Source organism: Budorcas taxicolor, chromosome X, assembly GCF_023091745.1.
Source record: "Budorcas taxicolor isolate Tak-1 chromosome X, Takin1.1, whole genome shotgun sequence".
Taxonomy (NCBI): domain Eukaryota; kingdom Metazoa; phylum Chordata; class Mammalia; order Artiodactyla; family Bovidae; genus Budorcas; species Budorcas taxicolor.
In genome coordinates, this window is record NC_068935.1 from 10,735,263 (window position 1) to 10,759,838 (window position 24,576).

General features: G+C 39.8%; 1 protein-coding gene across 1 annotated transcript; it reads left to right on the forward strand.

Moving 5' to 3' along the window:
* The first annotated feature begins 572 nt into the window (after nucleotides 1–572).
* Nucleotides 573–23,913, forward strand: NOX1 (NADPH oxidase 1). The gene is made up of 14 exons (XM_052663482.1): nucleotides 573–615; nucleotides 834–988; nucleotides 4,412–4,507; nucleotides 14,087–14,197; nucleotides 14,664–14,748; nucleotides 15,083–15,228; nucleotides 15,332–15,513; nucleotides 15,601–15,733; nucleotides 17,080–17,172; nucleotides 18,204–18,439; nucleotides 18,656–18,818; nucleotides 19,203–19,349; nucleotides 19,538–19,662; nucleotides 23,787–23,913. Exons 1-14 carry the CDS (start codon nucleotides 573–575, stop codon nucleotides 23,911–23,913), a joined length of 1,842 nt encoding a protein of 613 aa, XP_052519442.1.
* Nucleotides 23,914–24,576: the final 663 nt, after the last annotated feature.

A 24,576-nucleotide genomic window follows, 5' to 3' on the forward strand; every position in this document is an offset into this window, starting at 1 on the left:
AAGAACAGTGGAGTGGGTTGCCATTTCCTTCATTTTCATAATACCCCCTTATATAACAAATTATCAGACACATTTGTGCATATGGGTGTACTATCTTAGAATATTTTTATAAGTAACCTAAAATCTGATTTGGCAAATCATTCAACTGAAAAGTATTGTACTGATTTTATTATACAGTCTTGACTCAACAGTGGCTTTCAGCTTTATCTATCTATATAACATAAAAATTCCCAAATATTTTGAGACAAATACTTTGCCTCTATTTTCCTCTGAGCTGAGGTATACATTTATACCTGCTAAATTTTCTTTTATTCTATGTGGCCATTCTTTTCACTTGTCCTTCCAACCAGTCAAGAGCTCTCCAGAGCCAGGTCATCTTCCAGGAGAACTGGTAAACTAAGTCTCTGAGCTAGCCAAACTGAGGTCCAAATTGCAGCCAGCAGAGACAATAACTCTTCTGAAAACCCACCTCAAAGCAGCTTCCTTAACATGCTTCTGTTCTGCCCTGTTTTTCCAGAGGTCATCTGTTTATAGCTTCAGCCTAAACTCTTCCTTCTGAGAAACCTTAGCGAATGTGTTATCAAGGAAGACAATGCCTCACATTAAGTCATGCTGGTAAGTTAATGGGAGAGAATATCCTCACCTAAGAAGATTGTTATTTCCTGAAGGGATAAAACCCCACCAGGGAAAACCCCTGTGGTACTTATAGGTAGGGCTGGTTTACCAAGGCTGATAACATAGTTCTGACCAGAGGAGGAAGATAGAGTGCATTTATTCATTTCCGAAAGCTTTGTGGGTAGATGTGCATCTTTCTGTAATCTGCAATATTAAAGTTTCACAGACTCTGAGCTGGACAGAGGTGCTAACCCTGAAGAACCTCTCCAGAATCCAAGCTGCTGAATCTTCCTTGCTGCCTGCAGAGGCTCCAAACCACCTTTTGACAATGGTAAACTGGGTGGTTAATCACTGGTTTTCAGTTTTGTTTCTGGTAAGTGATTTTTCACTTTCTATTAATTACTCTTAGAGTAAAGAGATGTTACGTTTGTTAATATGTGTACAGTTACTGGAAAAGGAAAAATTCCATGACAATATTGAACTTTTCAAGGTCAGTTATCACTGAAAGGTACAATCCTAGGATTACATATGTATGTTTAATATACTTTTCTGTGTATGATGTATTTCAGTATTTTAGAAATCAGTCCAACTCTAGAAATTGATTGATAAAGAGACAAGAATATAAACCACAAGTGTGTGGAATTTCAATCTGTTTTCTTTTTTTTTCTCTTTTTCTTTTCCATTTGACTTCTAACTACTGCTATGGAGCACTCATTTCTCTCCATTCTTTCTGTCCTGCTCACACCAAAAAATCATCAAATCATTGAATGTTTGAGGTAGAAGTGATCTTAGAGATTATGGCCTAGCACTGTCCATTAGAAATATAATGCGAAGTCACATATGTAATTTTTAAATTGTCTAATACCTATGTTTGGATGTGAGAGTTGGACTATAAAGAGGGCTGAGTGCAGAATTGATGCTTTTGAACTGTGGTGTTGGAGAAGACTCTTGAGAGTCCCTTAGACTACAGGGAGATCCAACCAGTCCATCCTAGGGGAAATCAATCCTGGGTGTTCATTGGAAGGACTGATGCTGAAGCTGAAACTCCAGTTTTTTGGCCACCTGATGTGAAGAGCTGACTCATTTGAAAAGACCCTGATACTGGGAAAGTTTGAAGGCAGGAGGAGAAGGGGATGACAGAGGATGGGATGGTTGGATGGCATCACTGACTCAATGGACATGGATTTGTGTAAACTCCGGGAGTTGGTGATGGACAGGGAGGCCTGGCGTGCTGCAGTTCATGGGGTTGCAAAGAGTTGGACACGACTGAGCGACTGAACTGAACTGAATACCTATGTTGAAAAAGGTAAGAAGAAAATGGTGAAATGAATGTCCAGTAATATATCTTGTTTAACCCAGTATATTTAAAATGTCATCCTTTAAACATGTAATCAATATGAAAATATTAATGAGATAATTGATATTATTTTATTTTTACTGTTTTTGAAATCTAATGTGTATTTTATACTTACAGCACATCTCAATTAAAACTAGACATATTTCGTGTACTTAGTTGCCACATGTGGTTAGTGGCTATGGCTTTAGGTAGTGCAGAAAGAAACCAACTCTTTGATTTTACAAGGGAAAGTAAGATCCAGATGTCACACAGTGAATTGGTTGCAGAGCCATCACTCAATTCCCGCTCCCCATTGTTCAAGCCAGAACTCCTTTACCACACTACATGTACAAAATCCCCTTCTCCTAACACACTCTCTAACTGAACTCTAGCTTCCTTTCTGCTATTAACTGACTGACCAAGATCAAATTACTTATCTTCTCTAGACTTCAGGTCACCTGTGTTGTAGCTGGGGGGGGGGGGGGATTAATGAAAACTAGATTATATATAAATATGAGTGTTTCTAGCTCTAAAATCCTCTTTTTATAATCCCTCTCTTAGGTGATGATAATTTAAGTATCTTTCCACCTTGCACCAATCTCTCTAGAGGTCTCAGACTTCTTCTTATCTCTGACATGTACTCCTTTGCTATCTTTTTAAAATGAAAAATAAATTACCCCAAAAATACTTTTACTCCTCCTTCCTGCCAGGTCTTCTACTTGACTTTCTTTTCCATTCATAGTGGAGGAAATTATAGTCTAGGTGGGGAAGGGAATGGAATTCCTTACAGATGTCACTGTATTTCACAATTCATCTTTCTTGCAGTTGATTATTTGGCTGACACAGTGTTCTTTGCCTCTGTGTCCCTGTCAGATTCTGAAATATTTTTGCTCTCTCTAAATAAGGTTCTCTACCTTGTCTTATAAACTCTTGAATTATCTGTGGCTTTCACCTCTCTTTTTCCATTAAGGTCAAAGATCTCTGGAAGACACACAACTCTGGAAAGGGTGTGTGGGCAAAGAATGAAGAAAGAAATTGAGTGGAAAAGCCAGTCTGGTGATGACACAGCCAGAATTTATTGAGCTTGTACAGTGCACCGAGCATTGTATTAATCACTTCACATGTATTATTTCATGTAACATTCACAGCATTGCTGTTGTGTAGATATTGTTATTATCCTCATTTTATAAGTAAAGAAATTGAAGTTCAGAAAAGTTAAATCACAGATCTAAGATTACAGAGCTAGAAAGTGGTGGAACTAGAATTTGAGCCCAGGGAGTTTGACTCCAACATCATGCTTCAAATCACTATGTTATGATGCTACAGGTATGTGACTGGTCCATATCTAGGGAATCTGAATGGGCCATATTCTAGACTAAAGGCCCTCTACCCATAGGGCTGAGATGGTTCTGGACCATCCTAGGGCCATAGATATATATTAGAGGTATGTATTCCAGTGCCCCTAGAGTCCTGATCAATTACAGACTTTGTTCTCCAAAGCGATGGGGAGTAGGTTCCAAATTTCTCTCTTTGCCAATGGAGACAGATCTTGGGACAGACAAAGTCTTAAGCGCTCAAATGAGTCCACACCAATGATAGGTTAATTTGAAGAAAAGAATTGCAACAAAAAATAGGGAAGTGTACGTCAGGGTATAATTAAAGAGGCAGGCCCATCTGGAATGGTTTATTCCCTTCAGATGGGTATTGTTACAGATGTTGAATTTATTCTTTGTTTCTTTAGAAATCCACTTATTCACTTATTGCCATCTTTCAGGTATAATAGTTGGAATGATCTGGTCCAGAAGTTGGCGAATGTTTTCTGCAAAAGGCTAGATTGTACAATTTTAGGCTTTGCGGGCCATATGTTCTCTGTCACAATTTCTCAACACTTCCATTGAATCACAAAAGCAGTTATAAACAATACAGAAATAAGTAGGTGTGGCTAAGTTCCAATACCATTGTATTTATAGATACTGGAATTTGAATTTCATATAATTTTTGTGTGTCATGAAATATATTCTTCTTTTCATTTTTCCAACCATTTAAAAATGGGAAAAAATATAAAACCCATTCTTTAGCCTGTAGGCTGTACAAAACAGGTGGTGAGCTAGATTTGGCCTATGAGCCTTGATTGGCTGACCTTGGTGATTGGCATCATTAGTGCATGTCTTGAAGTCCTGACTCACTTTGAAATTAAGTTTACTCATTTAAAATGAAAACAGATATAGGATTTCCCTGATGGTCCAGTGGCTAGGAATCTGCACTTTCACTGCAGAGGTACAGATTAGATCCCTGGTCAGGGAACTAAGATTCCACATGCCTCGCAGTGCATGCCCTCTGCCAAAAAAAGAAAACATATAAACACAAAATAGCCAAATGGTGAAACTATTCTTTACCCCTTATCTACTCCTTCCCATACCCAAATTTCACTTTATTCCTGCTTCATTTTTCTTCCTCTAGGTTGCTTGGTTGGGGCTGAATGTTTTCCTGTTCGTGCATGCCTTCCTGTCATTTGAGAAGGCCACCAAGTACTACTACACAAGACAAATACTGGGGGTGAGTGTCACAGTTGTGATGTGAGGAATCTCTCTGTTTTTTCTTGTCTATAACTCTGGCTCCTTTGTGACCCAATACCCTCATTTCCCCTAGGGTTAGGGTCGCCAGAAAAAAAACTTCAGGCTACCCAGGTAAATTTGAATTCCAGAAAAATAACAAATCTGTTTTATTTATTTTACTTATTTATTTTTGGCTGTGCTGGGTTTTCACTGCTATGTGGGCCTTTGCTCTAGTTTTGTTGAGCCAGGACTACTCTTCTTTGCAGTGCCCAGGCTTCTCACTATGGTGGCTTCTCTTGTTGTGGAGCATGGGCTCTAGGGCATCTGGGCTTCAGTAGTTGCAGCTCCCAGGCTCTAGAGCACATGCTAAATAGTTGTGGCCACTTAGTTGCTCCACCACACGTGGGATCTTCCCGGACCAGGGATCGAACAGGTGCCCCTTGCATTGCAAGGCGAATTCTTAACCACTAGACCACCAGGGAAGCCCCGAATCTTTTTTTTTTAGTTAGTATTTACTTATTTGGCTGTGTCAGGTGTTAGTTGCGGCATGAGAGATCCCTCCTTGTGGCTCTGCGGTGCAAGGACTCTCTAGTTGTAGCACCTGGGCTCAGTAGCTGTGGCGGGTGGGTTTAGTTGCTGCATGGCAGTAGGATCCCAGTTCCCTCATTAGGGATTGAACCGGTGTCCCCCTCCTCCATTGCAAAGTGGACTCTCAACCACTGGATCACCAGGCAAGTCCCAACAAGTATTTTTTTGGGGGTATCATTTATTCCAAATATTGCATGAGACAGGGACATATCAGAAAATGATTCATTTTTTAAAGTTCAAATTTAGCTGAGCATCCTATATTTTTGTTTGTTAATCTGACAGCCTTATCCAGGGCATACTCCGTGGCTCCAATAATAAAAACACACAATAAAGAAATATTGAGTAATTTTCGAACCGGTTTCCATAGAAATTCAGGTGTCCCTGCAGAGTGTGAGGGGAAAGCTAACAGGACAGTGTCCCTACATCAAAGCTAACAGGACAGTGTCCCTACATCAACCAAAGCAGCATTTATCTGTCTTGTGGATTCCTGCTTATGATTTTAAGAAAGAGTTTGGCTGAAAATAAATGAATGAACAACTTGAAAACCATTGCTGTGGACTGATCTCACAGAAAACTACCTATCAAACAAGAGGGATACTTGGTGCGGTGAGTTTTGTGGAGTGGGTGGTGTTGCCAAATTCAAGGCCTGTAGAATGATGGGATCAAGTCAGAGTAACAGGATGGAGAAGCCTGGGGAAGGAGCAGATTATAAGGACAGGAGAGGAAGGGTGCAGTGGGTATGGCATGTTGGCATGGAAGTGAACAAGAAGAAGCTTGGAGATGAGAATGGTTCTCTCACAGGCTCATCAATCTGGCCACTGCCTGGTTAAAGAAACAAATTTGACTGCTAACTCTTGTCAGTTATTCAGTAACAGGTAAGGATTTGAAGAAGTCACTTTCATCTTGATGGTGCCTTTTTTCATTAGCTTTCCAGGAAGACTCACCCAGTGTACATGTTTAAAGACAGCTTGTTTCCTTTGTGTGTATGCCCAGCAGTGGGATTTCTGGGTCATAAGGCAGTTCTATTTCCAGTTTTTTAAGGAATCTCCACACTGTTTTCCATAGTGGCTGTACTAGTTTGCATTCCCACCAACACTGTAAGAGGGTTCCCTTTTCTCCACACCCTCTCCAGCATTTATTGCTTGTAGACTTTTGGATTGCAGCCATTCTGACTGGCATGAAATGGTACCTCATTGTGGTTTTGATTTGCGTTTCTCTGATACTGAGTGATGTTGAGCATCTTTTCATGTGTTTGTTAGCCATCTGTATGTCTTCTTTGAAGAAATGTCTGTTTAGTTCTTTGGCCCATTTTTTGATTGGGTCGTTTATTTTTCTGGAATTGAGCTGGAGGAGTTGCTTATATATTTTTGAGATTAGTTGTTTGTCAGTTGCTTCATTTGCTATTATTTTCTCCCATTCTGAAGGCTGTCTTTTCACCTTGCTTATAGTTTTCTTTGTTGTGCAGAAACTTTTAATTTAAATTAGGTGCGATTTGTTTATTTTTGTTTTTATTTCCATTACTCTCGGAGGTGGGTCATAGAGGACCCTGCTGTGATTTATGTCGGATAGTGTTTTACCTATGTTCTCCTCTAGGAGTTTTATAGTTTCTGGTCTTAGATTTAGATCTTTAATCCATTTTGAGTTTATTTTTGTGTATGATGTTAGAAAGTGTTCTAGTTTCATTCTTTTACAAGTGGTTGACCAGTTTTCCTAGCACCACTTGTTAAAGAGATTGTCTTTAATTTATTGTATATTCTTGCCTCCTTTGTCAGAGATAAGGTGTCCATAGGCGTGTGGATTTATCTCTGGGTTTTCTATTTTGTTCCATTGATCTATATTTCTGTCTTTGTGCCAGTACCATACTGTCTTGATGACTGTGGCTTTGTAGTAGAGCCTGAAGTCAGGAAGGTTGATTCCTCCAGTTCCATTCTTCTTTCTCAAGATTGCTTTGGTTATTCGAGGTTTTTTGTATTTCCATACAAGTTGTGAAATTATTTGTTCTAGTTCTGTGAAAAATACCGTTGGTAGCTTGATAGGGATTGCACTGGATCTATAGGTTGCTTTGGGGAGTATACTCATTTTCAATCTATTGATTCTCCCAATCCATGAACATGGTATATTTCTCCATCTGTTAGTGTCCTCTTTGAGTTGAAAGAGACATGTGTACCCCAGTGTTCATCGCAACACTGTTTATAATAGCCAGGACATGGAAGCAACCTAGAAGTCCATCAGCAGATGAATGGATAAGAAAGCTGTGGTACATATACACAATGGAGTATTACTCAGCCATTAAAAAGAATACATTTGAATCAGTTCTAATGAGGTGGATGAAACTAGAGCCTATTATACAGAGTGAAGTAAGCCAGAAAGAAAAGCACCAATACAGTATACTAATGCATATACGTGGAATTTAGAAAGATGGTAATGATAACCCTGTATGTGAGACAGCAAAAGAGACACAGATGTATAGAATAGTCTTTGTGGGAGAGGGGGTGGGTGGGATGATTTGGGAGAATGGCATTGAAACATGTATAATAACATATATGAAACGAATCACCAGTCTATGTTCGATGCATGATACTGGATGCTTGGGGCTGGTGCACTGAGACGACTCAGAGGGATGTTATGGGGAGGGAGGAAGGAGGGGGGTTCAGGATGGGGAACACGTGTATACCTGTGGCAGATTCATGTTGATGTATGGCAAAACCAATACAATATTGTAAAGTAATTAACCTCCAATTAAAATAAATAAATTCATATTTAAAAAAAGATCTTAAGAAAAATAAAGACAGCTTGTCCTTTTTAAAAATCCTTGTTTCTTCATAATCAAACGATTCGTCTTGAGATCACAACTCATTTGAATGTTCTGTTCAGACTTATTTCACCCTGCTGTTTTCCATTTTAAATGTTGGTCCTTGATCCTTCTTTGGAAACTATAACTCCAAAGGAAGTGTTAATTTGTTTAAAAAATAGTTTTTTACGAAGAGAATGATATAATAAATGTGACTAACTATTAACAGAATTGCTTTATGATCAAAAAGTCAGCAGCAGAAAAATGAATCACGCTGATATCCTGTGGCAATTTCATTTTGTAAAATCCTTTCTATAAAAAATTAACTATACATGATACTGCTTTCAAGGAGATCAAATGATATAGAAGTGTTAGAATAAAATGTGAAAATCACTCTCCCATCACATTCCGTGGAGATAACCTTTGTTAATTGTTCGACTTGTGTGTCTCTAAAGACACACTGACGTATACTCACAAATGCATCAGACATATAGGTTTTGTTTTTGAGAAAGGTAATATTTTTATTCACTTATTCCATATAAACAGTAAAACTTGCTCTGTTTGGTGTATGCTTCTATGAGTTTTGATAAGCACATTCAATAGGACACTTTTAAAAAAAATTAACCAAAGGAAAAAAAGGATCACATTGTAGATATTGGCTGGAAATTTCTTCTCACACTTCATGTATCTCAGATATCTCTCCATGTAAGTACATAACCAGTGATGTGCTGGAACTAGCTCATGCCAGTATGCAGTTGCCAGTTGTACATCTCTTCCCAACCCTACATCCAGTGTTGTTTAATGACATAAGGTTGGTATCTTGAAATCTACCATGGTGGGAGTATTTACAACAGGCAATTTGACAAACACTGGAAATCAAGAATCTCCCTTCCCCTGAAAACTGGTTGTGAAGCATTTACCAGCCTTACACTATTGCATATAGATAACGCTCATTCTTTTAAGAGAATAACAGTTCATGGCATTGAAGCACCATAATTTATTTACTCACTCCCAAGGGTATGTCTTAAATTTATGCTTCCTTTAGGAAAATACAGAGTTATTTTATTCAGAGGAATGAGTTTAAATCCATAGTCAATGAAGCATTAATGACAGCTGCAATTGAATTAAAACATCAGTTATTGTTAGTGTTGAAAAGTGAACATAAATTGGTGTATTTCAATGTGCAGCTATGGGGGAAAAAAAAAGATTTTCTCTGAAAAAAAATCATCCATACACATATCGTCAACAGAATATGAAGCTGTGAAGTTGTAGTCCTATATTTTTCAATTCAATTGTCAATTTTAGCTTTAAGGAACCTCTGTGATTCAAATAAGCAAGCGGTGGGAACTAATATGGAAATGCAGGATCTTTGAGATGAGCAGAGGAAATTTACTCAGAAACAGAACAGGCTATCTCTACCAAAAACAGTTGGGGTGTGACTCAGCAGAGGGAGAAAACACAGGTCATGTGGAAGAGTCAGAAATGGAAAACAGTAGGGCAGCTCATGTTCACTGTACTGCCAGACATTGTAAGCCATTATGGATGTAGGCAGATCTTGACCTGGCTTATTAAACCAGTGTCACGTTGTCTGGGTTTAGGTTGTATGGAAAAATAGTCATTGTGCCAAAAAGATTATTAGAAAACAGTGGGTGGTGGTGATGATTTAGTTGCTCAGTCATGTCTGACTCTTGTGACCCCATGGACTGTAGCCCATCAGGCTCCTCTGTCCATGGAATTTTCCACTGTTGCCATTTCCTACTCCAGGGGATCTTCCTGATCCAAAGTCAGTGACAAATTGTTTATTGTAAAAACCAATTGCATAACTAGAGGGGTCCTTTTTCAATACCATGGATTACTCTGTTTAGTGAAGCCTACCTACCAACTCCCTTTCAGAATAATATTTTTAAACATAGTTAATAAAATACATGGGATTATAATAGAAACCAATTATATTGAAATATAATCAAAATATACAATAAAACAAATTTGTGATAGAGTAATATCTATCTGCTTCTTTAGTTGTTGTTGTTTAGTCTCTAAGTCATGTCTAACTCTTTGACACTCCATGGACTTTAGGCTGCCAGGCTTCTCTGTCCTTTGGATTCTCCAGGCAAGAATACTGGACGGGATCGTCATTTCCTTTTCCAAGAAAAAGGCAAAGAAATTGTTAACTCTGCCTCATCTTCTTCCTTTTAGCAAGTCACTGACAGGCACAAATGTAAGGCTGGCCAGTCAGATGAAGTGCAACAAAAGTTGTCTGGCTGCTGCCACCACCTTTCTTGCTGCTGTGAAATTGTCATACTACATTGTATGCAGTCCCAAGTACATGGAGCTGACTCAGAGACCAGTTGTACAGTTGAGGAGAGAAATCAAAATTAGCTACCACAGAGTTGAACATATTCTGTCCAGTCTATATCTAATCAAGCCTGTTTCTTGGCTCATTACTTTGAAGCACTGATTCCTTGTCTCCTTTTCTGGCAGCTTCTACTATTAGATCAGATGTGATCCACTGGAGAAAGGAATGGCAAACCACTTTAGTATTCTTGCCTTGAGAACCCCATGAACAGTATGAAAAGGCAAAAAGATAGGACACTGAAAGATGAACTCCCCAGGTCGGTAGGTGCCCAATATGCTACTGGAGATCAGTGGAGAAATAACTCCAGAAAGAATGAAGGGATGGAGCCAAAGCAAAAACAACACCCAGTTGTGGATGTGACTGGTGATAGAAGCAAGGTCCGATGCTGTAAAGAGCAATATTGCATAGGAACCTGGAATGTTAGGTCCATGAATCAAGGCAAATTGGAAGTGGTCAAACAGGAGATGGCAAGAGTGAACATCGACATTCTAGGAATCAGCAAACTAAAATGGACTGGAGTGGGTGAATTTAACTCAGATGACCATTATATCTACTACTGTGGGCAGGAATCCCTTAGAGGAAATGGAGTAGCCATCACAGTCAACAAAAGAGTCCAAAATGCAGTACTTGCAGGCAATCTCAGAAACGACAGAATGATCTCTGTTCGTCTCCAGGGCAATCCATTCAATATCACAGTTATCCAAGTCTATGCCCCTACCAGTAACACTGAAGAAGCTGAAGTTGAATGCTTCTAGAAGACCTACAAGACCTTTTAGAACTAACACACAAAAGGATGTCCTTTTTATTATAGGGGACTGGAATGCAAAAGTATGAAGTCAAGAAACACTTGGAGTAACAGGCAAATTTGGGCTTGGAGTACAGAATGAAGCAGGGCAAAGACTAATAGAGTTTTGCCAAGAAAATGCACTGGTCATACCAAAAACCCTCTTCCAAAAACACAAGAGAAGACTCTACACATGGACATCACCAGATGGTCAACCCTGAAATCAGTTTGATTATATTCTTTGCAGCCAAAGATGGAGAAGCTCTATACAGTCAGCAAAAACAAGACCAGGAGCTGACTGTGGCTCAGATCATGAACTCCTTATTGCCAAATTCCGACTTAAGTCGAAGAAAGTGGGGAAAACCACTAAACCATTCAGGTATGACCTAAATCAAATCCCTTATGATTATACAGTAAAAGTGAGAAATAGATTTAAGGGTCTAGATCTAATAGACGAGTACCTGGTGAACTATGGATGGAGGTTTGTGACATTGTACAGGAGACAGGGAACAAGACCATCTCCAAGAAAAACTAATGCAAAAAATCAAAATGGCTATCTGAGGAGGTCTTACAAATAGCTGTGAAAAGAAGAGAGGCGAAAAGCAAAGGAGAAAAGGAAAGATATACCCATTTGAGTGCAGAGTTCCAAAGAATAGCAAGGAGAGATAAGAAAGCCTTGCTCAGTGATCAGTGCAAAGAAATAGAGGAAAATAATAGAATGGGAAAGACTAGAGATTTCTTCAAGAAAATTAGAGATACCAAGGGAACATTTCATGCAAAGATGGGCTCAATAAAGGATAGAAATGGTATGGACCTAACAGAAGCAGATTTAAGAAGAGGCGGCAAGAATACACAGAACTGTACAAAAAAGATCTTCACGACCCAGATAATCACGATGGTGTGATCACTCACCTAGAGCCAGACATCCTGGAATGTGAAGTCAAGTGGGCCTTTGGAAGCATCACTACGAACAAAGCTAGTAGAGGTGATGGAATTCCAGTTGAGCTATTTCAAATCTTGAGAGCTGTTGCTATAAATGTGCTGCACTCAATATACCAGCAAATTTGGAAAACTCAGCAGTGTCCACAGGACTGGAAAAGATCAGTTTTCATTCCAGTCCCAAAGAAAGGCAATGCCAAAGAATGCTCAAACTACCACACAATTGCACTCATCTCACATGCTAGCAAAGTAAGGCTCAAAATTCTCCAAGCCAGGCTTCAGCAATACATGAACCATGAATTTCCAGGTGTTCAAGCTGGTTTTAGAAAAGGCAGAGGAACCAGAGATCAAATTGCCAACATCCGCTGATCATCGAAAAAGCAAGAGAGTTCAGGAAAAGTATCGATTTCTGCTTTATTGACTATGCCAAAGCCTTTGACTGTGTGCATCACAATAAACTGTGGAAAATTCTGAAAGAGATGGGAATACCAGACCACCTGACCTGCCTCTTGAGAAATCTGTATGCAGGTCAGGAAGCAACAGTTAGAACTGGACATGGAACAACAGACCAGTTCCAAATAGGAAAAGGAGTACATCAAGGCTGTATATTGTCACCCTGCTTATTTAACTTCTATGCAGAGTACATCATGAGAAACACTGGGCTGGAATAAGCACAAGCTGGAATTAAGATTGCCACAAGAAATATCAATAACCTCAGATATGCAGATGACACCATCCTTATGGCAGAAAGTGAAGAAGAACTAAAGAGTCTCTTAATGCAATTGAAAGAGGAGAGTGAAAAAGTTGGCTTAAAGCTCAACATTCAGAAAACGAAGATCATGGCATCTGGTCCCATTACTTCATGGCAGATAGATGGGGAAACAGTGGAAACAGTGGCTGACTTTATTTTGGGGGGCTCCAAAATCACTGCAGATGGTGACTGCAGCCATGAAATTAAAAGATGCTTACTCCTTGGAAGGAAAATTATGACCAACCTAGATAGCATATTCAAAAGCAGAGATATTACTTTGCCAACAAAGGTCCATCTAATCAAGGCTATGGTTTTTCCAGTGGTCATGTATGGATGTGAGAGTTGGACTATAAAGAGGGCTGAGTGCAGAAGAATTGATGCTTTTGAAGTGTGGTGTTGGAGAAGACTCTTGAGAGTCCCTTGGAGTGCAGGGAGATCCAACCAGTCCATTCTAGGGGAAATCTGTCTTGGATGTTCATTGGAAGGACTGGTGTTAAAGCTGAAACTGCAATACTTTGGCCACCTGATGCAAAGAGCTGACTCATTTGAAAAGACCTTCATGCTGGGAAAGATTGAGGGCAGGAGGAGAAGGGGACGACAGAGGATGAGATGGTTATATGGCATCACAGACTCAATGGACATGAGTTTGTGTAAACTCTGCGAGTTGGTGATGGACAGGAAGGCCTGGTGTGCTACAGTTCATGGGGTCATAAAGAGATGGACATGACTGAGTGACTGAACTAAACTGAACTGAACTGATGATGTATGTTGCCTGACCACCCAAGGAAATCATTTTGAAATTCTGTTCTTAGAAGTTCTCCCTTCTCAAATCTCTACCTAAGTTTAAATTTTTACTCTGAGAGGTTTCTTTGTTTTGTTTTTTTCAGTTATTAAAGGGATCTTAAATATAAAGTTAATTTTTTATTGTTTTTATTACATGATTATTGCATACTTATAACTGCAACATTAGAAAGTATAGAAAAGAGAAAAATAGTCACTATAACTCAAAATATCTAAGCTATATTTAAAATGCAATATATATATTCAAGATTGTTTTACAAATGATGAACTAAATTCACAATTGACTGTATTAAGCAAAAATCCTGAATGCAAAGTGTTACATTCATAGAATTTATTTGTCAAATCATTAAATCCTGTTCTCTTTCATATTGATAAATGTGTAGTCAAAGATTTCAAAACCACTGTCAAGAGGATTTCTCAATTCAATATTAAATTCAGCAATTTTTCTGTCATTTGTAAACAGAAAGTTTGGACTCATTGTCCGGGTTTCAGACAAGTGGACCAGGCTCGTGCTCACCTGCTAGATAAAGAGATGAAGCAGCTGACGGTTTCTTGTCTCCTCTGTTCTAGTCAGCGCTGGCCTGGGCCCGAGCCTCTGCTCGCTGCTTGAATTTTAACAGCATGCTGATCCTTCTTCCCGTGTGTCGAAATTTGCTGTCTTTCCTGAGAGGCACCTGCTCAGTGAGTCCTAACCACTTGTAGGTCATTTTTCACATTAAAGACAAAAGACTCTGTACAGCTCAGTAGGACAGCTCAGCACCAAGCCCCTAGGAATGGAAGCCAGAAATCTCCTTTGGGGGGTGAGGTTAGGGGGTGAGCAAGAGTGGGTGGGTATTGGCATGCTTTATGTAAGACATGTTGGTTATATATTGAAGGTGAAAGTCGTAGTTGCTCAGTTGTATCCAACTCTTTGCGATACCACGGACTGCAGGGTCCCAGGCTCCACTGTCCTTGGAATTCTCCAGGCAAGAATACTGGAGTGGGTAGCCATTTCTTTCTCCGGGGTATCTTCGCAACCCAGGGATTGAACCTGTGTCTCCTGCACTGCAGGCAGATTCTTTACCATCTGAGCCACCAGGGAAGGCCGTATAGTGAATTTCATAAAGCTGCCTGGAGATACCTCACCATGATCATTTCACATTTGTAGTTTTATAGGAGTACCCTGAGAAAGCAACTGGATCACAACCGCGCCTTCCACAAACTGGTGGGATATATGATCTGCCTACACACAGGTAACTGGGGAAACGGATGAACCTGCCGGCTTCCAGACATTCAGAATCTAGTTTCATTCATCCATGTGTATAAACATTCAAAATATATTTACTGAATACCTGGCACTATTTGCCAGGCACCATTTTAGACCTGCTTTCATGGAATTTACATTCTATTCCTTTGGGACTGAATATGACAAAAATTCTTAATTCTCTCTGTAATTATTATTGGGCACTTTATGTGGACTCACCATTCTGCTTGGTACCACATGTAGGATTTTCCCTTTCTAGTGAGGCATGCCTGCCATGATGTTTCTGAGACAACTTTCACATTCCTTTCCATCTTTCCATTTAGCTATTCACATCATTGCACACCTGTTTAACCTTGAACGATATAGCAGAAGCAGACAGGCCACAGATGGATCCCTTGCTTCCATTCTCTCCAACCTACCTCATCAGGAGAATTATTCATGGCTAAATCCCATCCAGTCCCCAAATACAGTGAGTTGATTCAAGGGAAAAGCATGTGGGATCTGAACACGAGCAGGAAGGTCATGGTGTCCTTGGTGGACATGGTGTCTGGCTGAAATTTCTCCTTTCATAGACAGTGGTGTATGTGACATTCACCAGCATTGCTGGTCTCACTGGAGTGATCATCACAATGGCTCTGGTTCTCATGGTGACTTCAGCTATGGAATTCATCCGGAGGAGTTATTTTGAGGTCTTCTGGTATACACACCACATTTTTATCATCTACTTCATTGGCTTAGGAATTCATGGTCTTGGGTAAGGTCCTCAAACTCCCATTTTTCATGCCCCAGTTCCTGATCTTGTATAATTCTTTGCCACATATTGTCCTTTTTTCTGCCTCAGTGGAATTGTCCGGGGTCAAACAGAAGAGAGCATGGCTGAGAATCATCCTCACAAGTGTGCAGAGTTTTTTGAGAAGTGGGATGATCCTGCCTCCCACTGCAAGCCTCCCCAGTTTGAAGGGCTCCCTGCTGAGGTACGACCAGGACAAGGATAGTAGACTCTTGCTAGGAGATGTTATTGTCATTGTTGTTATTATCGCTCATCTTATAATCATTATTAGTTCAGCCTGGTGCTGACTCCTATGGAGGACATATGCTATAGGTTATTCATCTTATGGCTGAATGCTTGTACTTTTTGACCAGCATCTCCCAATTTCCCTCACCTTCCAGCTCTCCCTTACTACTTTGTTTTTGAGTTCAACTTTCTTTTTTTTCAAATTGAAGTATAATTGACTTACCGTATATATTAGTTTCGAGTGTACAACAGAGTGATTTGGTATTTTTATATATTACAAAATGATCACTGTAATAAGATGCCATCTGTCACCATAGAGAGTTATTAAAATATTATTGACTATATTCCGCATGCTGTACATTACATCTCCATGACTTATTTTATAACGGAAAGTTTGTACCTTTTAATCTCCTCACCTATGTTATGAATTTCCCCCATACCCCTTCTGGCATCACCAATCTCTTCTCTGTATCAATGAATCTGTTTCCATTTTGTTTGTTCATTTGTTTTGCTTTTTAGATTCCACATGTAAGTGAAATCATGTGGTATTTGTCTTTCTCTGACTTATTTAACTTTGCATAATACCCTCAGGGTACTATGTTAGATGTTTTGAGCACCTGAGAAAAGAGGTGATGAATAAATACCAAATTTTATATATTGCTGTTATCAATAGTGTGAGCCACACAATTTTTTGTTTGCCTTGTTTTTAATCATCTGCTTCTATTTCACATCAACCTTCTTTGTTGGCTTTTCAGACTGGACAAGTTGTCCTGGAAGAGAGTCTTCAGTTTTTTTTTTTTTTTAAGTCTTTACAGCATTGCTTCTGTTTCATGTTTTGGTTTTTTGACTGAGAGGCATGCAGGATCTTAGCTCCTTGACCAGGGATCGAAACCATGCCTCTTGCATTGAAAGGTGAAGTCCCAACCACTGGGCCACCAAGGAAGTCCCAGCCTTAGATTCTTAAAATTAAACTTTAAATATAATTTAAAAATTACCATACTGTCTTAATGACTATATTTAAAAATATATATTATTACCATGTAGTTTATTTCTGTGCTTTTCTCTTGTTTCCTGGTGAGACTTGTAAAATTTCAGGAAATGATCTGCTTTATGAGTAACAGATTAATAAAACTGTTGTAGATCACTCCTTTCCATTTCCGTCTTCAAGTTTTGGTGAAATTAGTGGCTTAATAATGATATACGTCACTCAAAAATATTTATTTATTGAATGAAGGAATGAACTGCTACACAAATAAATCCTAGAGATTAGTGTGTAACCTTGCTTTTTATTGTCTCTGTGTGCAGTCTTGGAAATGGATCCTTGCACCAGGCATTCTTTACATCTTTGAAAGGATCCTTCGATTTTACCGCTCTCAGCAGAAGGTTGTGATTACCAAGGTAAAGAATATGCACTTTCTTCTTGCTGTGCTAAGAGTTCTGTTCTTCCTGATTCTAGAAATAAATTGCCATGTTGTCACCTTCACAGGAATAAAAAAGAACTTGAGGGCAATATATTTGAGTTCCTCTGGTGCTGGACAGAACTGGAGAGGTTTGGCAGAAATCATCAGCATGGGTCTATGTCAGAAGTTGCTGACAGGCAGTCTACACCATATCTCTGTAGCCTGTCAGGCTCCTCTGTCCATGGGATTCACCAAGCAAGAATACTAGAGTGGGTAGCCATTCCCTTCTCCAACACTTTGGCCACCTGATACGGAGAGCTGACTCATTGGAAAAGACCCTGATGCTGGGAAAAGATTGAGGGCAGGAGGAGAAGGGGATGACAAAGGATGAGATGGTTGGGTAGCATCACCAACTCAATGGACATGAGTTTGAGCAAACTCCAGGAGATGGTGAAGGACAGGGAATCCTGGCATGTCCATGGGGTTGCAAAATGTCAGACATGACTGAGCAAATGAACTGCAACAACAATCTAGCCCACGGACATATTTTGTTTGGCCCTTACACTGATTGTTTAGAAAGTCAAATTGGTCGCTAACATTTAGAAATCTGGATGGAGGCTTTCACATCAAAAAAATGTCATTTCTTGTTGGTTTTCCAGCTTATCCAGTTATAGCACAGGGAACTGTATTCAATATTTTGTAACAAGATAGAATGGAATTTAATCTGAAAATAGTAACTGAATCACTTTGCTATATACCTGAAACTAACACAATATTGTAAATCAACTATGCTTCAATTTAAAACTGGCATTTCTAGCCTCTCTTGAAGAATCAAGCAACTTGATAATGCTGAATCTCCACTCCATAGTGCAACCATTGTCTGGACTTGGTAATTGCTGCCTCGTTCAGAAAGGAGTTGTTTGCAATTTACTGTCATCACCAGCCCTCCAGCTTTACCCATTTACTTTATCTGCTTGTCCCTGTTGCCATTTGAATTTGCCTCTTTTGGCCTCTGTGCTTCGTTCATAGGTTGTCATGCACCCATCCAAAGTTTTGGAATTGCAGATGCACAAGCATGGCTTCAGTATGGAAGTGGGACAGTATATTTTTGTTAATTGCCCCTCAATCTCTAACCTGGAGTGGCATCCCTTTACCCTGACCTCTGCTCCAGAGGAAGACTTCTTCTCCATTCATATCCGAGCAGTGGGGGACTGGACAGAAAATCTCATAAGGACTTTTGAAAAACAGTATTCGCCAGTTCCCAGGTAGGTCCTTAAGAGCAGTAGAGACCCAGACCAGAATGCAGACAGGCAGAAAAGAGAAGGTAATTCATCACTGAACCTTAAGTCTGGTAAAAATGGAATATGATTAAAATAAACAAGCAACAATGAGCTGTGGAGCATATGCCTCTGGGAGGACGTTTGAGGTTGCAGGTAGAGGTGAGACTTCACTTTTGCCCATTGTCTTTTGCCTTCTGCCAGGATCCAGGTGGACGGACCTTTTGGCACTGCCAGTGAGGATGTTTTCCAGTATGAAGTGGCTGTGTTGGTTGGAGCGGGAATTGGGGTTACCCCCTTTGCTTCTATCTTGAAATCCATCTGGTACAAATTTCAGCATGCAGATCAGAACCTCAAAACACAAAAGGTACACTCCTGAGTAACATTTTTCATCTGGTCTGAGCCTGACAGGTCCATGGTTTTCATGGGCTAAGCATTTTACAATTAGTAAGAGAGTAACCTCTCCCAGCCAAGGCATCCGCTCCTGCAGACTTGCCATAAGAACCAGCTCTTCAACTGGAGTTTAAAAGCACCTTGAACTGAAGCTGATGTTTGGCTCTTTCCATAAGGGAAGTTGTCAGGACTCTGGATACTAATGCCACTTGAGGTCAGCAGCTCTGTAGAAGTGATTTTTTCCAGGTCACTCTTAGACTTGATCAACAAATACAGTGTATATGTGCATAATCATGTCACCATAGTGCACATTGTAAGAGGCACTTAATAAGGCTATATTCTCTTTTGCTGATTCCAGATCTATTTCTACTGGATCTGCAGGGAGATGGGTGCTTTTGCTTGGTTCAATGACCTATTGGCTTCCCTGGAACAGGAGATGGAGGAACTAGGCAAAGTGGGTTTTCTAAACTACCGTCTGTTTCTCACCGGATGGGACAGCAACTTTGTGAGTTCAAACAACACACTAATTCCCTAAGATGAAGGTCAGATTAAACATAATGCATGCTGAGCAGAAATAATCATATCTTATGATTTCCTACCTGCTCTCACCTTCACACCCATGTTTAAAAGTGGCTGAAGGAAGGGCAGCTATCAAGACCTGCTTTTTCTAACTTCCTATTTCTCCAACTCCAGGCTGGTCATGCAGCACTAAACTTTGATAAGGCCAATGACATCCTGACAGGTCTGAAACAGAAAACCTTCTTTGGGAGACCTAAGTGGGACAATGAGTTCTCTACAATAGCTACCGCTCACCCCAAGTAAGTGTATTCTCCTCTAGTTGGTTGATTTTGCAGAATTAGGTTTAGGAAAAGTATTACAGCATGTTGAAGACTCTTGGGAAAAGATCTCTGGGGCTAAAACTATTTGCACCAATCTTAGATTCTTGCTTAAAAGTGAGGAAATTTCATCTGAGATTTCAGCCAAATAGGGGTCTTGATCTTGTAACTGATGAGAAGAAGTTTGTTGTCCCCACCTGCACTCAAACAGTGAGGCAAAGAAACTCAGTTCTGGTTGTATTACCAAATAAAAGAGAGAACTAGAACCATTCAAGTGCATTGTTTTCGGCCAAAGCAATTCTGAAGAAAAATAACAAAGCTGGAGGAATAACTCTCTCAGACTTTAGATAATACTACAAAGCTACAGTAATCAAAACATCTTGGTATTTGCACAAACATAGAGATCAATGGGACAGAACAGAGAGCCTGGAAATAAACCCACACACTTAGGGCCAGTTAATTTTTGACAAAGGAAGCAAGAATATACAATGGAAAAAAGACAGTCTTTTCAGCAAATGGTGTTGGGAAAGCTGGACAGCCTCAGGTAAATCAATGAAGTTAGAATGCTCCCTCATACTATATACAAAAATAAATTCAAAATGGCTTAAAGACTTAAATGTAAAACACGACACCATAAAATTCCTAGAAGAGAACCTAGGTAAAACATTCTTGGACATAAATCATAGTAATATTTTCTTAGATCAGGTTCCCAAGGCAAAAGAAATGAAAGCAAAAAAAAAAAAATAGGATCATATCAAACTTTAAAGCTTTTGCACAGCAAAGGAAACCATAAACAAAATGAAAAGACAAATATCTGGGAGAAAATATTTCCAAGCAGTGCAACTGACAAGGGCTTACTTTTCAAAATATACAGACAGCTTATACAACTCAATATCAAAAAAACAACTCTATTAAAAAATGGGCAGAAGACCTAAATAGCCATTTCTGCAGAGAAGGCATACAGGTGACCAACAGGCACATGAAAAGATTCTCAGCATTGCTAATTGTTAGAGAAATGCAAATCAAAACTAAAAATGAAGTATCATTTCACACCAGTCAGAATGCTGCTGCTGCTGCTAAGTCGCTTCAGTCGTGTCCAACTCTGTGCGACCCCATAGACAGCAGCCCACCAGACTCCACTGTCCCTGGGATTCTCCAGGCAAGAACACTGGAGTGGGTTGCCATTTCCTTCTCCAATGCATGAAAGTGAAAAGTGAAAGTGAAGTTGCTCAGTTGTGTCTGACTCTTCGCGACCCCATGGACTGCAGCCTATGGGATTTTCCAGGCAAGAGTACTGAAGTGGGGTGCCATCACCTTCTCCGACCAGTCAGAATGGCCATCATCAAAATGTCTAAACAAGTAGCAAATGCTGGAGAGGGTATGAAGCAAAGGAAATCCTCTGACAGTAGTAGTGGGAATATAAATTAAAGCCACTATGGAAAGCAGTATGGAGGTCTCTTTAAAACTAGAGTTACCATATGATTCAGCAATCCCACTCTGTGGCATATATCCAGAGAAAAGTCTAATTTGCAAATATACATGCCATCCCAATGTTCATAACAGCACTATTTACAATAGTCAAGACATGAAAGCAACCTAAATATCTATTGATAGATGAATGGATAAAGAGGGTGTGATACACATCCTCACACACAATGGAATCCTACTCAGATAATGCCATTTGCAGCAACATGGAGGGAGCTAGAGATTACCATACTAAGCAAAGTAAGTCAAAGATATAATATCAGTTATATGTGGAATCTAAAAAATATGGTACAAATGAACTTATTTATAAAACAGAAATGGACTCAAAGACAGAAAACGAACTGATGGTTATCAAAGGGGAAAGGGGAGGGGGAGGAATAAATTGGGAGTAGGGGATTAACAGATACACACCACTATGTATGGGCTTCTCCAGTGGCTCAGTAGTAAAGAAACCACCTGCAAGGCAGGAGCCACAGGAGACGTGGGTTCAATGCCTGGTCAGGAAGATCTCCTAGAGGAGGGCATGGCAACCCACTCCAGTATTCTTGCCTGGAGAATCCCATGGACAGAGGAGTCTGGCGGGCTACATTCCATGGGGTTGCAGAGTCAGACATGACTGAGCACAAAACTAAATAACTGATGACCTGACCTCAGTTTTCTGAGGGGTTTTGAGACACTCTGGAACATGAAAATCAGTCATAAAATCAGCCATTCAGATGGGAAGGAGATTAAGCTGATTGTATCAGATAAATTCCTGACACTTTCCAATTCTGGAACCTTGAGCTAGAAGGAAAACTCTCATCTTCAGATTCTTCTGTAAATGGGGTTTGTATTAGTAAGCGCCTGCTCTACTCACTTGCAGGATTGTCATGAATAATAGGCAAGACAATATATAAAAAGTGCCTTGTAAACTGGAAAGCAGCATATAAACAAAAGAGATTGTTCATTATTGTCAGGTTGACCATAGTTGAAGATGCATTAAGGAATGTTTACATTATGTGGGAAAGGAGAAAGATGAGCCAGGGGAGTAGGAGTATGTGGAGAAGCTGCTGCTGCTGCTGCTGCTAAGTCGCTTCGGTCGTGTCCGACTCTGTGCGACCCCATAGACGGCAGCCCACCAGGGTCCCCTGTCCCTGGGATTCTCCAGGCAAGAAACTGGAGTGGGTTGCCATTTCCTTCTCCAATGCATGAAAGTGAAAAGTGAAAGGGAAGTCGCTCAGTCGTGTCGTGTAGAGAAGCAGTGTCACAGAAAGAGAGGATATAGTAGAGGAGTGTTGCCAACAGTGTCAGAGGAATGGCAGGCTCCAGCGAATGCTTAGTTTAAGGATGATCTAACCATACTTATAGACAGATCAGGAGCCAGTAGATAGGAATAAAATAAACATGCAAAATAAAACATGCAAAAGGGGTTTCTCCCACATTGTTTACGGGAATGTGAAACAGTGCACCACTTTGGGAAAACTCTGGCATTTCCTCAAAATGTTAAATTCCATCACCACATGACTCAGCATTTTGACTCCTAAGTATATACCAAAAGAAATGAAAACATATGTCCACACACAAACTTGTGTATGTATGTATGTAAAATAGCCAAAAAGTGTGGAAACAAAAGTGTCCATCAACAGATGAATGGATAAACAAAATATGATGTATTCACACAAGGGAATATTATTCAGTTGTAAAAAGGAATGAAGTACTGTTATATGATACAACATGGGTGAACCTTGAAAACAGTATGGTAAGTGCAAGAAATCCAACACAAAAGGCCACATATCATTTGATTCCAGATTAGGCAAATCTAGAGACAGGAAGTAGATTTGATTATCTAGGGCAGGGATGGGGGCAGTTGGCAGAAAATGGCAAATGACTGCTAATGTGTATGGGTTTTTTGAGATGAAAATGTTCTCAGATTTTGCACAACTTGGTGGTTATACTAAAAAGCACCACCTGCACACTCTAAAAGAGTAGATGTTATGTCATGGGAATTACATTTCAAATAAAAGAGAGGAGAGGAAGATATGAAGGAAGGAAGGAGAGAGTGAGGCCCAGAGCCTAGTTAGAAAGAGTATCTTTGGCAAGAAGAATCACCACCTCTTCAATGTGAGAAAACACTGGATGGCTGTAACAGCAGCTAACATAAGCACTTGCTATGTGCCAGGCATTTTTCTAATTGCTTTACACATGTTGTTTTTGTTTAAACCTCCAAACAAGACTATGAGCTGGATACTATTTTTAGCCCCATTTTACAGGGTCGGGGGGAATGGTGAAAGAGAGATAAGAAACTTGCCTAAAGTCATACAGCTGGGACAAATGTCAGTACAGGGATTAGAACCTAGACAGCCTGGCTTTAGAGTCTAGTAGTTCGTAGTACACTGCTCTCCATATCCTATGGGTTATGTAGAATAGGCAAGGCTAAGTACTGAGAGGGTTAAGGGCTGGGAGCATATTGGGGATTGCAAACAGAAAAGGTGAGGTGAACATGAAGAACGTGAGACCGTCAATGACTGAATTTTTATGTAAGGTTGGTGGGAGGAGAGGCATAGCAGAGGTAGAAAACATTCCCACAAACCATCAGCAGCCTTTGCTGCCTTCTAGCTCTGGCTACCATTCTATTCTTGCAGGTCGGCGGTGGGAGTCTTCCTATGTGGTCCGCAGACTTTGGCAAAGAGCCTGAGCAAATGCTGTCGCCAGTACTCCAGCCTGGATCCTAGGAAGGTTCAATTCTACTTCAACAAAGAAAATTTCTGAGCTATAGGAATAAAGATAGTAACCTGCATTTAAGTCTCTTCATCTTCAACAATTTACTTGGTTTGGTCACATTGAGGCAACCATTTAAAACAGTAACATATTTCTTCAAGCCTCGAGTCCCTGGCACTCTTTTTTGATTGGATTCAACTTAGTCATCACTGAGCTTCATGGACCTAAGAACTTCAGAAGTTATCATAATTGCAAAGCCCATGGATTCTTTCTTTAGAAATCATTGTAAATCCTTCTGGAATGCCCTGATTGCAGCAAGGCCTGATAGCAGATGCAGTTGACAGTTACATAATTTAACCTCGGGTGATTCTGTTGATTCCAAGTGTTAACCATATCCTGGACTCTGGGTCATTCTCCTAGTCCTCCTACCCACCAAGAAAATTTCTAAGTAAGGTGATTTTTTTTCAAATAAAAATTTATTAAAGAATTAATGACAAAATATAATAAACATAAATAGTAAAACAACAAACATAAAATTACCAAGAACTCAATCCCTATATAACAGTATGTACATTCTGTTAAACATGGTCTTATCCAGTGTGAACGGCAACTTATGCTTTACTTATTTTTGCTTATCAAAAAATGAAGGATTTTTCTGTTTAATGAATGAATAAATCTTTGTTACCTTATCTAGGCTCTCCATTTAGGAAAGAT